The sequence below is a fragment of the Salvelinus alpinus genome, chromosome 2 (genome assembly GCF_045679555.1).
Source record: "Salvelinus alpinus chromosome 2, SLU_Salpinus.1, whole genome shotgun sequence".
Taxonomy (NCBI): Eukaryota; Metazoa; Chordata; class Actinopteri; order Salmoniformes; family Salmonidae; genus Salvelinus; species Salvelinus alpinus.
Genome location: NC_092087.1, coordinates 56540831 through 56557203, shown reverse-complemented (window position 1 = coordinate 56557203; position 16373 = coordinate 56540831). Strand labels below are relative to the sequence as shown.

At 41.4% G+C, this 16373-nt stretch overlaps 1 protein-coding gene across 3 annotated transcripts in view; it reads left to right on the top strand.

Annotated features, from left to right (window-relative positions):
* The window catches only part of LOC139565377 (N-terminal EF-hand calcium-binding protein 1-like), a 68550-nt gene that overhangs the window by 24364 nt on the left and 27813 nt on the right, over positions 1 to 16373 (top strand). For all 3 annotated transcript variants that reach the window (XM_071385681.1, XM_071385673.1, XM_071385689.1), the window contains exon 3: positions 13252 to 13360. In XM_071385681.1, coding sequence (XP_071241782.1) covers positions 13252 to 13360 — 109 coding nt within the window. The remainder of the gene's footprint in view (positions 1 to 13251; positions 13361 to 16373) is intronic.

Genomic DNA, 16373 nt, shown 5'->3' with positions numbered 1-16373 from the left:
TTGTGGAAGGCTACCGAAACGTTTGACCCATGTTAAGCAATTTAAAGGCAATGCTACCAATTACTAATTGAGTGTATGTAAACTTCTGACCCACTGGGAATGTGATGGAAGAAATTAAAGCTGAAATAAATAAATCTCTACTATTATTCTGACATTTCACATTCTTAAAATAAAGTGGTGATCCTAACTGACCTAAGACACTGTAGGCTACACCTCAGTAAGCACGGACCGATGCTGATGCCTTTTGGGCGTCTTTTTTGGATGCAGTCCAGACCAGCCTTTCCACGGACATTGGTTTTTGGTCCGGACAAAATCTGAATCAGTCATAGACGTCTATGTTTGGTTCAGATTTGGTGCGGTCCAAACCGGCCTTGATTTCATCATCTCCGGACATCGATTTTTTTGTCCGGTCTTTGATTAGGCCCAAACATCGACGTCTATAAATTACGTCTTTTCAACTTTCATTCAGAACCCAAAATGTGCGTGATTTCAACATCCAAAAAATGCATAGTTTCAACCTTCATTCAGAACTGAAAATAAACCTGATTTCAACATCCAGAAAATACGTTTTTATTTCAATGTCTGGGAAAAATGCATTTTCTTAGTCCTGGAAAATACATATTTTCACCTTCAGAACCTAACACGGAACCCAAACCGTCTGCGTGCGTGCGCTATCGTGCATAAATGTATTTTGTCCCCCTACACCAAACGCAATCACGACACGCAGGTTAAAATATCAAAACAAACTCTGAACCAATGACATTAATTTGGGGACAGGTCGAAAAGCATTAAACATGTATGGCAATTTAGCTAGTTAGCTTGCACTTGCTAGCTAATTTGTCCTATTTAGCTAGCTTGCTGTTGCTAGTTAATTTGTCCTGGGATATAAACATTGAGTTGTCATTTTACCTGAAATGCACAAGGTCCTCTACTCCGGCAATTAATCCACACATAAAACGGCCAACCGAATCATTTCTAGTCATCTTTTCTCCTTTCAGGATTTTTCATCTTTGAACTTATATGGTGATTGCATCTAAACTTTCATAGTATTACCACGACGACCGGCAAAACATTTCGTCTTTCAATCACCACATGGGTATAACGAATGAGATGGCACGTGGGTACCTGCTTCTATAAACCAATGAGGAGATGGGAGAGGCAGTACTTTCAGCGCGATCTGCGTCAGAAATAGAAAGGAGTTATATTTTAGCCCTTGGCATCGCAGACGCTCGCGAGCAGTGTGGGTGCAACAATTGAATAACATGGATTTCTACATTTATTTTGAGAAGCTTGCGCACGCGACGTGTCCGGTCTGGTCAGCATGTAACTTCAACGCCTGGAAAATACGTGTTTTAGACTTAATTTTGCTTACTGGGACTATCCTAGTTTTGCAGGGTTGGCATTTTTTGGTCTTGCCTAGGGCGTCAGAACGGCAAGGACCGGCCTTGCCGGGAGTCATAACCCTCTTTAGGGGCATGTATTTCCAGCATACCGATGCATGGTCTTTTTTCCCTTCCATATAAAGTATTTAAAGCACAACTGAAGGCAACAAACAACTTCTCTGATAAAAAAAACTCCCTATGTGGCATCGATATTAGTCAAACATTGTAGTGTCAAAATTGACTGCAGTGTAAATATAATAATTTTGGTCATAAAGTCAATCTCATCCAAAAGTTCATCATGACCTACTTGAGCATTGGTTTTTCATTTTGACATTGCAAACTTGCCCAGTAACACGGGATACACAGCTGCGGTGATTGCACTCTATCCAATGCTACCGCAGAACACACAGACTGAGACTGACATGCCCAGCAGCACAGCGGATTGGACTTAGTTTACATAAGAGAGCACGTCGCACATTTTTTACTTATTAAATACCGTAGCTAGATATAAAACTGCGCGACTAAAACTTCCTCTGCAAAAACTTCTAATTTAATTACAAAATTCTTGAGTTATTAGATGCATTCTTACTACTTTGAAGAACTGATACTGGCATTGTTCCTATGGTGACTCATGGGAGACACATCAGTAACTGCCACATCAAACCACAACGCCAAGACTGAAATCTAGTTTCTTAATTAGCAACAGAGAAACACATGCGGAATCTGTGCTTTCAGTTGCTCCTTAATAATACAATTATACTGCTTAAAAATGATGGAATGCATATCAGTAGCACCGTTGAAATGTAATTAAACTTAGGATTAACCATCATTTTAATTGAATAAAAGTTCCCCCATAAACTAAGATTTAACAACTTCCACTTGTCAATGTTTTGTTTTCTTTGTTGGAGGACTGGAAGCATATTGATATTCACTATCTTATCTAACTCTAATGTGAACATAATCCCCAGATAATTCATACCCTTGAAATTAAAAGGGGTTAACCATAGCTGATGGGAATATTGTAGAGACTGGCATAGCCTCAGATTTATGCCAATTAGCCTTGTATCCAGAAATAATAGAACATATCTCCACAGTTTTGAGCAGTGGTTGGATCAATGACATGAAGTTTTTAAAATCAGCAACACAATGTCATCAGCATATAAGAACAAATTGTATTCCTCTCCCTCATTATATACTTGTTGAATATCAGGGTTTCCCCTTATAGAGATCGCCAGAGGTTCTTTCACTATCAAAAACAGTAAAGGAGAGAGAGGGTCCTCCAGTTTTGTAGATCTAGATAAATAAACAATTGCAAAATCATTCCATTAGTCTGTACAGCTGTCATCGGACCTGAAATACAGGACATCAATTCATAAACCCAGAACCAAAACCTAATCTACTGAGGACAAACTTGAGAAACCAGGGTAGATTTATTCAGCCACAAACGTCTGAAGCTATCACTTGAGTTCCTATTTTTGACACAGCCAACCTGGTCAGTGTGGATGATATCTGGAATAGTTCTCCAGTCTAGAGGCAAGACTCTTAGATAATATCTTTCCATCCACATCTATAACTTCCAGTGCGGTCAGGTCTTTATCCTTTTTGGTGATTGACGTTATTAAAGCCAGGCATACACTACACAATTTTGGTACTGATTTTAGATGTTCCAGACAAGTTTTTGTGATCGGGCACAAAATCCCCCTGTCGTTGCCTACACAGGGCGCGCAGCCGTCACCAATTCTCATTTAATGTGAGCAAGTCAGAGATACAATCTGAGGGCTACTGATCCCATCTTTGAGCAGTCCCAGACATCCCAGTATTTTCAAACAAAGACAAAAAATGTAAGTGCCTTTGAGCAAGGTATGGTAGTAGATGCCAGGCGCACCGGTTGGTGTCAAGAACTGCAACGCGGCTGGGTTTTTCACACTCAACAGTTTCCCATGTGTATCGAGAATGGTCCACAACCCAAAGGACATCCAGCCAACTTGACACAACATGCGTCAGCATCGCTGTGGAACACTTTTGACATCTTGTAGGGTCCATGCCCCGACCAATTGAGGCTGATCTGAGGTCAAAAGGTGGGGGTGCAACTCAATATTAGGAATGTGTTCCTAATGTTTGGTGTACTCAGTGTATTTCAATATATTGTTGTATATTTGTCAATACAGCAATATACTGATAAAGTATATATGGATGACATTGTTTCCGTTAGGAAAATGTGGCACTATACAACGTGACAGGGAAGATTTTAATTTACCTGGACCCATGTGGATTGGGTGCATAGCACATTAGGGCATCCACCCACAGTTCTCAGAATGACATAAATCACATTTAGATTATGGTAATGCATTTGCCAAAATGCAATTTGTGGGAAAACACCATTCTAAACAGCGCACCTGATAGCGGTTCCATATGTGACAGAGATAACAAATCTCTGTTAGAAACTTAGAAAGAAGTGGAATTTAAGGTCCAACAACTAGGATGGGTTTCTGATATGAGTAGGATTGTGGCTTTTGGCTTCTGAACAACGTTCATATGAAAACCAATGGAACAGCAGAGAAATGGCATAGCGGTGGGTCCAATAGGGAAGTAAATGGAAATGCATTTGCCAAAATTATAATTTCTCCTGTTTATACTAAAATTATTCAAATAAAAAAAATACTTCACCAGAGAGCATGACTTCACCACAGAAGAATTGACGACCATTAGCTTCTTTAAAAACAATAGCTGTGGATTGTTTCAAATCACAAGCTTGTAGGCCTATGCCTATTTGGGAAGCCCGCAATTTGGGCAGAGCGCATGTCAATAGGCCTAGCTGATTATTGAGTCACAGATCCAGTCACTGGGGATTTGAACTGGCTCATGCTGTTATTCTCTTCTAACCAAGGTAAATTCTCATAAGTACTTTAATCCCACAGCAGGCTACTCAATCGCTCTTCCTTCTGTCTGACCCCTCCGTACTAATGGATGAAATAAGCCGAAAACATGGCAATAATGTGCCTTTCTAAGTCGTCCTGGTTTCTACGAAGACAACATTTCCACCTAGAGCTGTCAAAAAAGTGAGCTCCCAGTAGTCACCATTGGGCTGCCAAAGAGCAAGGCATCAAATATAGTGGCTGGACGGCAAGACATGAGAGGTTTTCAATGAAAGAAGGGCACAGTCAGATGTTGAAGGCACACATCTATATCGGGATCTGTACAACATGAACTAGATCTAGTATCTATCCTTTCCTTCATCCTGTTTTTGAAACCTGTAAATGACATTATTTTGAAATAAGAACTATAGAAGAGTGCAGACGACCTCCCATTGTTTCTAGATAAAGCATCAAAATATTGTACCAGGTTTACTGCATATCTACTTCTATATCCTAAAAACTCAGATTGTGGAAGAATATTCCTTGGAGATTTCAGCCGTATTTGCCTGATTTGTCTTATCAATGAGCCACAATTCTGAACAAAGCCATTGACTGCATCATATAGGACCTAGTTAAACGATGAACCCTTTCATTTTGTCAAAATTGGCCTTTTCCTATTACCAGAACAAAGTTGTAAACATTGACTTTAATTCTGTTTTTAATTCTGTTGAAATACAGGACATCAATTCATAAACCCAGAACCAAAACCTAATCTACTGAGGACAAACTTGAGAAACCAGGGTAGATTTATTCAGCCACAAACGTCTGAAGCTATCACTTGAGTTCCTATTTTTGACACAGCCAACCTGGTCAGTGTGGATGATATCTGGAATAGTTCTCCAGTCTAGAGGCAAGACTCTTAGATAATATCTTTCCATCCACATCTATAACTTCCAGTGCGGTCAGGTCTTTATCCTTTTTGGTGATTGACGTTATTAAAGCCAGGCATACACTACACAATTTTGGTACTGATTTTAGATGTTCCAGACAAGTTTTTGTGATCGGGCACAAAATCCCCCTGTCGTTGCCTACACAGGGCGCGCAGCCGTCACCAATTCTCATTTAATGTGAGCAAGTCAGAGATACAATCTGAGGGCTACTGATCCCATCTTTGAGCAGTCCCAGACATCCCAGTATTTTCAAACAAAGACAAAAAATGTAAGTGCCTTTGAGCAAGGTATGGTAGTAGATGCCAGGCGCACCGGTTGGTGTCAAGAACTGCAACGCGGCTGGGTTTTTCACACTCAACAGTTTCCCATGTGTATCGAGAATGGTCCACAACCCAAAGGACATCCAGCCAACTTGACACAACATGCGTCAGCATCGCTGTGGAACACTTTCGACATCTTGTAGGGTCCATGCCCCGACCAATTGAGGCTGATCTGAGGTCAAAAGGTGGGGGTGCAACTCAATATTAGGAATGTGTTCCTAATGTTTGGTGTACTCAGTGTATTTCAATATATTGTTGTATATTTGTCAATACAGCAATATACTGATAAAGTATATATGGATGACATTGTTTCCGTTAGGAAAATGTGGCACTATACAACGTGACAGGGAAGATTTTAATTTACCTGGACCCATGTGGATTGGGTGCATAGCACATTAGGGCATCCACCCACAGTTCTCAGAATGACATAAATCACATTTAGATTATGGTAATGCATTTGCCAAAATGCAATTTGTGGGAAAACACCATTCTAAACAGCGCACCTGATAGCGGTTCCATATGTGACAGAGATAACAAATCTCTGTTAGAAACTTAGAAAGAAGTGGAATTTAAGGTCCAACAACTAGGATGGGTTTCTGATATGAGTAGGATTGTGGCTTTTGGCTTCTGAACAACGTTCATATGAAAACCAATGGAACAGCAGAGAAATGGCATAGCGGTGGGTCCAATAGGGAAGTAAATGGAAATGCATTTGCCAAAATTATAATTTCTCCTGTTTATACTAAAATTATTCAAATAAAAAAAATACTTCACCAGAGAGCATGACTTCACCACAGAAGAATTGACGACCATTAGCTTCTTTAAAAACAATAGCTGTGGATTGTTTCAAATCACAAGCTTGTAGGCCTATGCCTATTTGGGAAGCCCGCAATTTGGGCAGAGCGCATGTCAATAGGCCTAGCTGATTATTGAGTCACAGATCCAGTCACTGGGGATTTGAACTGGCTCATGCTGTTATTCTCTTCTAACCAAGGTAAATTCTCATAAGTACTTTAATCCCACAGCAGGCTACTCAATCGCTCTTCCTTCTGTCTGACCCCTCCGTACTAATGGATGAAATAAGCCGAAAACATGGCAATAATGTGCCTTTCTAAGTCGTCCTGGTTTCTACGAAGACAACATTTCCACCTAGAGCTGTCAAAAAAGTGAGCTCCCAGTAGTCACCATTGGGCTGCCAAAGAGCAAGGCATCAAATATAGTGGCTGGACGGCAAGACATGAGAGGTTTTCAATGAAAGAAGGGCACAGTCAGATGTTGAAGGCACACATCTATATCGGGATCTGTACAACATGAACTAGATCTAGTATCTATCCTTTCCTTCATCCTGTTTTTGAAACCTGTAAATGACATTATTTTGAAATAAGAACTATAGAAGAGTGCAGACGACCTCCCATTGTTTCTAGATAAAGCATCAAAATATTGTACCAGGTTTACTGCATATCTACTTCTATATCCTAAAAACTCAGATTGTGGAAGAATATTCCTTGGAGATTTCAGCCGTATTTGCCTGATTTGTCTTATCAATGAGCCACAATTCTGAACAAAGCCATTGACTGCATCATATAGGACCTAGTTAAACGATGAACCCTTTCATTTTGTCAAAATTGGCCTTTTCCTATTACCAGAACAAAGTTGTAAACATTGACTTTAATTCTGTTTGTCACAGCTTTTAAAAGAGTAATAGCCATTTGGTTGGGTTGTCGTTAGCTACAGTATTTTAAGTGAGAGGAGGTGGCGGTAACGGCCTTGCATCATCCTCCCAGCCAGCACATTACAAATTCAGAACAGCCATGAGGTGTGCCACGGAGCACGGCGAACAGATGGTCCTCAAATTTGCCCTTGAATTGAGCATAATCATTAGTCTGGAACTTCTGCCATATTGAATTATAATCATTGTTACCTTGTTGTGCGCAATTTGGCCAGATTGGCCTGACTATTTGGGCAGTTCGCTGGGAAGTAGCTCTGAGTTCTTTTTGAGTGTTATGATATGGTTTGCCCTTTCAAAGTGCTGTACTTTGTGTCCTAGGCAAGAGCTGAGAACTCGAGCCAAAGGCTGCAAGCCAATAGAGCTCTGCTACCCAACATTATACATCGAGTTAGGGCCGGGAAGGGCCTGTTTTTTTTCATCGGCAGGTAGCTTAGTGGTTAGAGAGTTGGGTCAGTAACCGGAAGGTTGCTAGATCAAATCCCTGAGCTGACTAGGTAAAAATCTGTTGTTTTGTCCCTGAACAATGCAGTTAACCCACTGTTCCTAGGCTGTCATTGTAAATAAGAGTTTGTTCTTAACTGACTTGCCTAGTTAAAATAAAAATCAACTAGAGTATTGGTAGGGCTCAGGTATCACTAAATTGACCACTAACATTTTGAATCTGAGCCATTTGCTTGTGCTCTGCTACACAGCACAGTCATATCTGATTCGAATCATAACATGGTGTCAGAAGCGCTTCGACCTCATCAAATATAAGACCGGACTATTTCACAGAAAATAATGGTCCTTGAGTTTCGTCAGAGTTTAGTGTGACAAAGTAGCTCACAGATTTCTCATGCCTCATCATTGAGGAGAGCAGCCCAAGCGGAGCCATTGCTATGCATGCAGAGCGAATTGCCTGCTCGCAGGGAGCGAGAGCGAGTGACAGACAGAGAAGAGCATCTAATGGTTTTTACTAACTAAGGAATTTATTTCTAATTTTGGGTTTCGGGCAGGTCTGGGTTTTAAATTTGGCAAAAGCAATCAGGCCTGAATGTCACGGGTATGGTTAGGGCTCAGGCTTAAAATTCATGCCCGTGCAGGGTTCTCCATCCCAAATGACACACTATTCCCTATATACACTGCACCAAATACCCTAGTTTCAGAGTCCTAATTACCCTGACACCTCATAAGACTCTAGCCACTTCCATGCCAGTTTGAAGAACTTAGGTGTTTTATCTCTGAACACTGGTTTCTCCACCGACTGCTGGATAAGGGGAACCATGAGGTGTTAACAACACTCAGTTGAGACTAGAGATCCTGACTGCCAATGTGTCCAGCCATGACCGGTATTTAACATAATACAAAACTCCCCATCAAAATACATCAGTTTGAGCTAGAGATATGTTTTTTTGACACTATATAAGAGTATTTGAGGTTTGGGGCAAAGCATTGAAATCTGTATCAGAGGCACAGTGTCATGATCGTCGTAGTGAAGAGACCAAGGCGCAGCGTGATGTGAATACATTCTTTTTTAAATTAATGAATGAACCACTAAACAAACGTGCCACTAACTACAACGAGTGCTGACATGCAACTACACATAGACAACTACCCACACAGACAGGTGGGAAAAGGCAACCTAAGTATGGGTCTCAATCAGAGACAACGATAGACAGCTGCCTCTGATTGAGAACCACACCCGGCCAAACACACAGAAATACAAATCATAGAAAAAAGAACATAGAAAGCCCGCACCAAATCACACCCTGACCAAACCACACCCTGACCAAACCGTGACACACAGTTTATTCCAGTTCAGAGAATTATGAATCGCTGTACATATTGCCTGTATAACGTGCAGTTTGCCAGGACTACAGAGACAGTAACTGTGGTAGTACCAGTTTCAAGCAGGGCTGCTTTTTAGGCGTTTATTTTTTACATTTTATTTCACCTTTATTTCACCAGGTAGGCAAGTTGAGAACAAGTTCTCATTTGCAATTGCGACCTGGCCAAGATAAAGCAAAGCATTTCGACACATACAACACAGAGTTACACATGGAGTAAAACAAACATACAGTCAATAATACAGTAGAAAAATAAGTCTATATACAATGTGAGCAAATTAGGTGAGATAAGGGAGGTAAAGGCAAAAAAAGGCCATGGTGGCGAAGTAAATACAATATAGCAAATAAAACACTGGAATGGTAGATTTCCAGTGGAATAATGTGCGAAGTAGAAATAGAACTAATGGGTTGCAAAGGAGCAAAATAAATAAATAAATACAGTAGGGGAAGAGGTAGTTGTTTGGGCTAAATTATAGATGGGCTATGTACAGGTGCAGTAATCTGTGAGCTGCTCTGACAGGTGGTGCTTATAGCTAGTGAGGGAGATAAGTGTTTCGAGTTTCAGAGATTTTTGTAGTTCGTTCCAGTCATTGGCAGCAGAGAACTGGAAGGAGAGGCGGCCAAAGGAGGAATTGGCTTTGGGGGTGACCAGAGATATATACCTGCTGGAGCGCGTGCTACAGGTGGGTGCTGCTATGGTGACCAGCGAGCTGAGATAAGGGGGGACTTTACCTAGCAGGGTCTTGTAGATGACCTGGAGCCAGTGGGTTTGGCGACGAGTATGAAGCGAGGCCCAGCCAACGAGAGCGTACAGGTCGCAGTGGTGGGTAGTATATGGGGCTTTGGTGACAAAACGGATGGCACTGTGATAGACTGCATCCAATTTATTGAGTAGGGTATTGGAGGCTATTTTGTAAATGACATCGCCGAAGTCGAGGATCGGTAGGATGGTCAGTTATACGAGGGTATGTTTGGCAGCATGAGTGAAGGATGCTTTGTTGCGAAATAGGAAGCCAACTCTAGATTTAACTTTGGATTGGAGATGTTTGATGTGAGTCTGGAAGGAGAGTTTACAGTCTAACCAGACACCTAGCTATTTGTAGTTGTCCACATATTCTAAGTCAGAGCCGTCCAGAGTAGTGATGCTGGACGGTCGGGCAGGTGCAGGCAGCGATTGGTTTAAGAGCATGCATTTAGTTTTACTTGTATTTAAGAGCAGTTGGAGTCCACGGAAGGAGAGTTGTATGGCATTGAAGCTCGTCTGGAGGGTTGTTAACACAGTGTCCAAAGAAGGGCCAGAAGTATACAGAATGGTGTTGTCTGCGGAGAGGGGGATCAGAGACTCACCAGCAGCAAGAGCGACATCATTGATGTATACAGAGAAGAGAGTCGGCCCAAGAATTGAACCCTGTGGCACCCCCATAGAGACTGCCAGAGGCCCGGACAACAGGCCCTCCGATTTGACACACTGAACTCTATCAGAGAAGTAGTTGGTGAACCAGGTGAGGCAGTCATTTGAGAAACCAAGGCTATCGAGTCTGCCGATGAGGATGTGGTGATTGACAGAGTCGAAAGCCTTGGCCAGGTCAATGAATACGGCTGCACAGTATTTTTTCTAATCGATGGCGGTTAAGATATTGTTTAGGACCTTGAGCGTAGCTGAGGTGCACCCATGACCAGCTCTGAAACCAGATTGCATAGTGGAGAAGGTGCGGTGGGATTTGAAATGGTCGGTAATCTGTTTGTTGACTTGGCTTTCGAAGACCTTAGAAAGGCAGGGTAGGATAGATATAGGTCTGTAGCAGTTTGGGTCAAGAGTGTCCCCCCTTTTGAAGATGGGGGTGACCGCAGCTGCTTTCCAATCTTTGGGAATCTCAGATGACACAAAAGAGTGGTTGAACAGGCTAGTAATAGGGGTTGCAACAATTTCGGCAGATCATTTTAGAAAGAAAGGGTCCAGATTGTCTAGCCCGGCTGATTTGTAGGGGTCCAGATTTTGGACCTTTCAGAACATCAGCTGACTGGATTTGGGAGAAGGAGAAATGGGGAAGGCTTGGGCGAGTTGCTGTGGGGTGTGCAGTGCTGTTGACCGGGGTAGGGGTAGCCAGGTGGTAAGCATGGCCAGCCGTAGAAAAATGCTTATTGAAATTCTCAATTATAGTGGATTTATCTGTGGTGACAGAGTTTCCTATCCTCAGTGCAGTGGGCAGCTGGGAGGAGGTGTTCTTATTCTCCATGGACTTTACAGTGTCCCAGAACTTTTTTGAGTTTGTGTTGCAGGAAATACATATCTGCTTGAAAAAGCTAGCCTTGGCTTTTCTAACTGCCTGTGTATATTGGTTTCTAACTTCCCTGAAAAGTTGCATATCACGGGGGCTGTCCGATGCTAATGCAGAACGCCACAGGATGTTTTTGTGTTGGTTAAGGGCAGTCAGGTCTGGAGAGAACCAAGGGCTATATCTGTTCCTGGTTCTAAATTTCTTGAATGGGGCATGCTTATTTTAGATGGTGAGGAAGGCATTTTTCTAAAATAACCAGGCATCCTCTACAGATGGGATGAGGTCAATATCCTTCCAGGATACCTGGGCCAGGTCGATTAGAAAGGCCTGCTCGCTGAAGTGTTTCAGGGAGCATTTGACAGTGATGAGTGGAGGTCGTTTGACCGCTGACCTATTGCGGATGCAGGGAATGAGGCAGTGATTGCTGAGATCTTGGCTGATAACAGCAGAGGTGTATTTAGAGGGCAAGTTGGTTAGGATGATATCTCTGAGGGTGCCCATATTTTTACGGCTTTGGGGTGGGACCTGGTAGGTTCATTGATAATTTGTGTGAGATTGAGGGCATCAAGCTTAGATTGTAGGATGGCAGGGGTGTTAAGCATGTCCCAGTTTAGGTCACCTAACAGCACGAGCTCTGAAGATAGATGGGGGGCAATCAGTTCACATATGGTGTCCAGAGCACAGCGTTAGGCTACTTGGAGATGAAACTATGAGAAATCAAGGGGCCTAGCTTTGGAAATTTGAGAGTAAAGTTAGTTTATTTCTTAAATTGTTTGTGTTTATTTTATAAAGTATCATCATTTTTTATACAATTTATTATACATTTTTTATGTTAATCTCAATTGTCAACCAGCCTTTTTAGCTTGGCCTTTAATCAATCACGGCTTTGTGTTTTATGTTCTTTGATAACATTTGATCTCTTTTATTGCCGTGCTTGTTTTTTAATTTTATTGTTTTAAGTGTGTTGCTATTTTAAATGAACTTCAAATAAATTCGAAATGAAGTTTGATTAGATATTGGATCTTTAATTGATGATTGTATGAATATAGACTCCATTAACTTTATAGTCTATCACTCTTAAGACATTTTTAAAATGTGTGAACTAGGTTAAAGACCTAAATTGGCCGGAATTGGGGCGTTATATGAGTTCAATAGACACGGTGTTAGGGGCTATTAGCATGACCTTCCAGAGCCGACTAATCAAGACTGATCCAGCTCTGTTTTTATTCTGACTTCTCAATACTGAGCTTCTACTACATATCATTAAAGATATTCTCCCTTGCATGTACACACTCGGAAACAGACCATTTTACGCATTGATAGTACACTACTTTTGACCAGAGCTTTATGGGCCCTGGTCAAAAGTACTATATAGTAAATGGAGTGTAATTTAGGATGCACCCAAAGTGTTATAAATCTGCTGATGACTTCCTTCTGTCCGTCAGTACGCCCAGTCTGGCTAGCCAGCTGCTGACTCCAGCTCCAACGTTTGTCTGTCTAGTCCTCCTGCCAAGCGACAGCTTAACACCAGGAACATGTTCATCACAAATCAGACAACTAAGGGCACTAAGCTCTCAAAAGTAGTGCACTATGTAGGGAACAGGGTGCCATTTGGGACGTAACCATTTAAGCTATTATATGTAGGCCAGCTCTATTTCGTCCAGACCCGGGTTCAAATAATATTTGTTTTCTATCAAATAATTTAAGCTGAGTTTGTCTGGCATAAATGGATGGACAAAAAATGGAATAGTCCCAAAAGTGCGAACTCCAAACATCTGGCACAGGCATGCCGAATCAAATGCTCATAGCATTTGAAAGACCGCAAATAGTATTTGAACCCTAGTATGATTTCCTTTGGCCATGTGTCTCAGTCATTGATGCATAAACTGTGGTCTTGTGTTGTCTTTCAGATGATGGAAAACTGTCGTTTGATGAGTTCAATGCTTATTTCGCAGACGGGATTCTCACCACTGAGGAGTTGCAGGAGCTCTTCTACTCCATAGATGGGCGGCAGAATAAGTATGTTCCCTCTCTGTGATTCCTCATGAAACTAGAACAAAACAAGACAATGATTTTGGGGGGATTTTCACGACATTTAATCCATAGAAGGGTCCTTTAGTAGAAGGAGGAAGGATTGTTGACATATATTTGACATTTGTATTTTAAAGCATAATTGAGAAATAATTGAGGCTGGAGTATTTGTGACATTACATTTTGGTCTTACCGAGGCCTCCTTTAAGACACCATCATGTCTCATCTGTAGGAACTAAAAAGCAACATTTTGGTTTCATATTACGCTTTACTGCTTGCTCTAAAATATGAGTAGTATTTTCTTACATTAATTTCTTACAACAATTTTCTTACATTTAATTTATGAATATTGGTATTATGAAGCTTTACCGCTTGCTCTGTAATATGAGTAGTATTTCCTTACATTAATATCTTACAACAATTTTCTTACATTCATTTATGAATATTGAAAATATACCATTTTAGATTTGGCACATTTTTCATATTGTTGAGCATAATATACTCTACAGGAATATCAAAGTTCCAGAGTGGGATCTCTGCTACTTTTAGAGTTAGAATAAAATGTGTAAGCATTACCAACAGCGAAATGGAAAATGGATTCAAAATGGTCGCCCTCTGCTGGTGATTTGCAGGATGTGTAATGATACAAGTAAAAGGAGGGTTGGGATTGCTTACATTCTCTGTATATAAAAAAACCATTAGAACTAGCAGAGATCCCACTCTGGAACTTTGACATGCCTGTAGAGTATATTATGTTCAACAATATTGATATTGCAAGCTAGACACTTAGCAAACCAAATGCATAGCTGTGGCCCTGAGCTGGAGAAAATGTATTAAGCACTCAGTTAAACTTACAGTTATAAGATAGCTGGCAAACATCAGTAGGGAATATCAAGTGTAACTTGAACACCTCTCTTGCGATGCACAACAGTGGACGTTTTTTTTACGGTATTAAAATTAACCTGTGGGTATTTTTTTAATTATATATTTTTTTAATGTAGCTACAGTATATGATCACACTGGTAATAGGTCACTTGTTGTATTACTTGTGAGGCTGAGTGAGCATAATCATTTGCTTTTTTTACTGGAGTGATGGTCAGCCTCTCACCCGACTCACCATCCCTCCTCTCTCCCTCCCTCTGCTGAGAAAAGGGGAATCAGTCTTCCAGCTGATGGCGAAACTAAAGTCGCACTGCATTATTTTGGCCTCATGCACCAATTCATCTTGTTACTCCTATGACCAGAGAAAGTTACATTTTCCTTGATATTAAAAAAGGCACAAGCTGCAAATAATAACAACGCAAGCTTATCAAAACCTATTCCCCCTCAGGAGACTAAAAATATTTGGCATGGGTCCTCAGATCCTCAAAAGATTTCACAGCTGCACCTTCGAGAGCATCCTGACGGGTTGCATCACTGCCTGGTATGGCAACTGCTCGGCCTCCTACCGCAAGGCACTACAGAGGGTAGTGCGAACGGACCAGTACATCACTGGGGCCAAGCTTCCTGCCATCCAGGACCTCTATACCAGGCGGTGTCAGAGGAAGGTCCTAAAAATGGTCAAAGACTCCAGCCACCCTAGTCATAGACTGTTCTCTCTGCTACCGCACGGCAAGCGGTACCGGAGCGCCAACTCTAGGTCTAAGAGGCTTCTAAACAGCTTCTACCCCCAAGCCATAAGACTCCTGAACAGCTAATCAAATGGCTACCCAGACTATTTGCATTTGTACCCCCCCCCCCACACACACACACACACACTGCTACTGCTCTCTGTTATTATCTATGCATAGCCACTTTAACAACCCTACCTGCATGTACATAATTATCTCAATTACCTTGACACCGGTGCCCTCGCACATTGACACATTGACTCTGTACCGGTACCCCCTGTATATAGCCCCGCTATTGTTATTTACTGCTGCTCTATAATTATTTGTTTTTCTCATCTCTTACATTTTTTTTACTTACATTTCTTTGGTATTTTCTTAATACTGCATCGTTGGTTAAGGGCTTGTAAGTAAGCATTTCACTGTAAGGTCTACACCTGTTGTATTCGGCGCATGTGACAAATAAAATTTGATTTGATTTTGATTTGAAAACACTTTGCTATACTCCTCTATTGCAGCTGCAGTGCTGGTTGTAGCGTGAGTGGAAGTAGGGAGAATGTGCATTTTATGGCTTATAAAACTGTTGAACAAAGTGTTGACAGTGCTGAATAACAATTTAAACATGAACTTACTCCTAAAACAGAAGCTCTTTGCTGTATTCGTTGAGTCTCTCTCTAGTCATGGTTTTAAAACTTTAGAAATCTCACATATCAACTTTGCGTTCTAGGCTTCTTTTTACAGTATATGGCGCGAGGAAACTGCAGACACAGTGATCTGAACTATCTGATTGGCCAGCGGTAGGGCTATAGGGTGCGCTTTATTTGCCCTCTGGGCTTGCCGGGTAGGCGGAGTTCTACCTTCAGGCACATGAAATGGTTCAAAATGGGAATACTTTGCCTTCCCGGCGCTAGGGCTGCTAAATCAAGTGCACCTACCGCCAACAGCTCAAACCAAATAAAGAAAATAGGAAAACGAAAGGCTTTATCATTGGGTTTTTTACAGAAATATTTGGTGATCGACTAAGATTAGCGATCGACCGGTTAGTGACCAGTGATCTATATCGTGGAAATTCTAATCAATAATGAGGAGAGACCAGGTCAATCACCAATCAGGATATTACTTTATTCAAAACGTATTAATAAGGAAAGCATGTCACACCACACACACCAGTGAATGATGTGAGTGCTCTGCAATAATGATGGCTGGTCGACAAACCACCCTTAGATGATTAGTTGAAAGCCCAACAAGCGGATTTGAGCCACAGCATTTTATAGCAAAGTACATCCTCCTGAATGTTCATGACAAACAACAGATGTGTGGAATGAGTCACAAGGTTAGGATTCGTATGAAAGAAATGAATCATTCACAGCGGACAGTATCTGCTGTAAAGACTA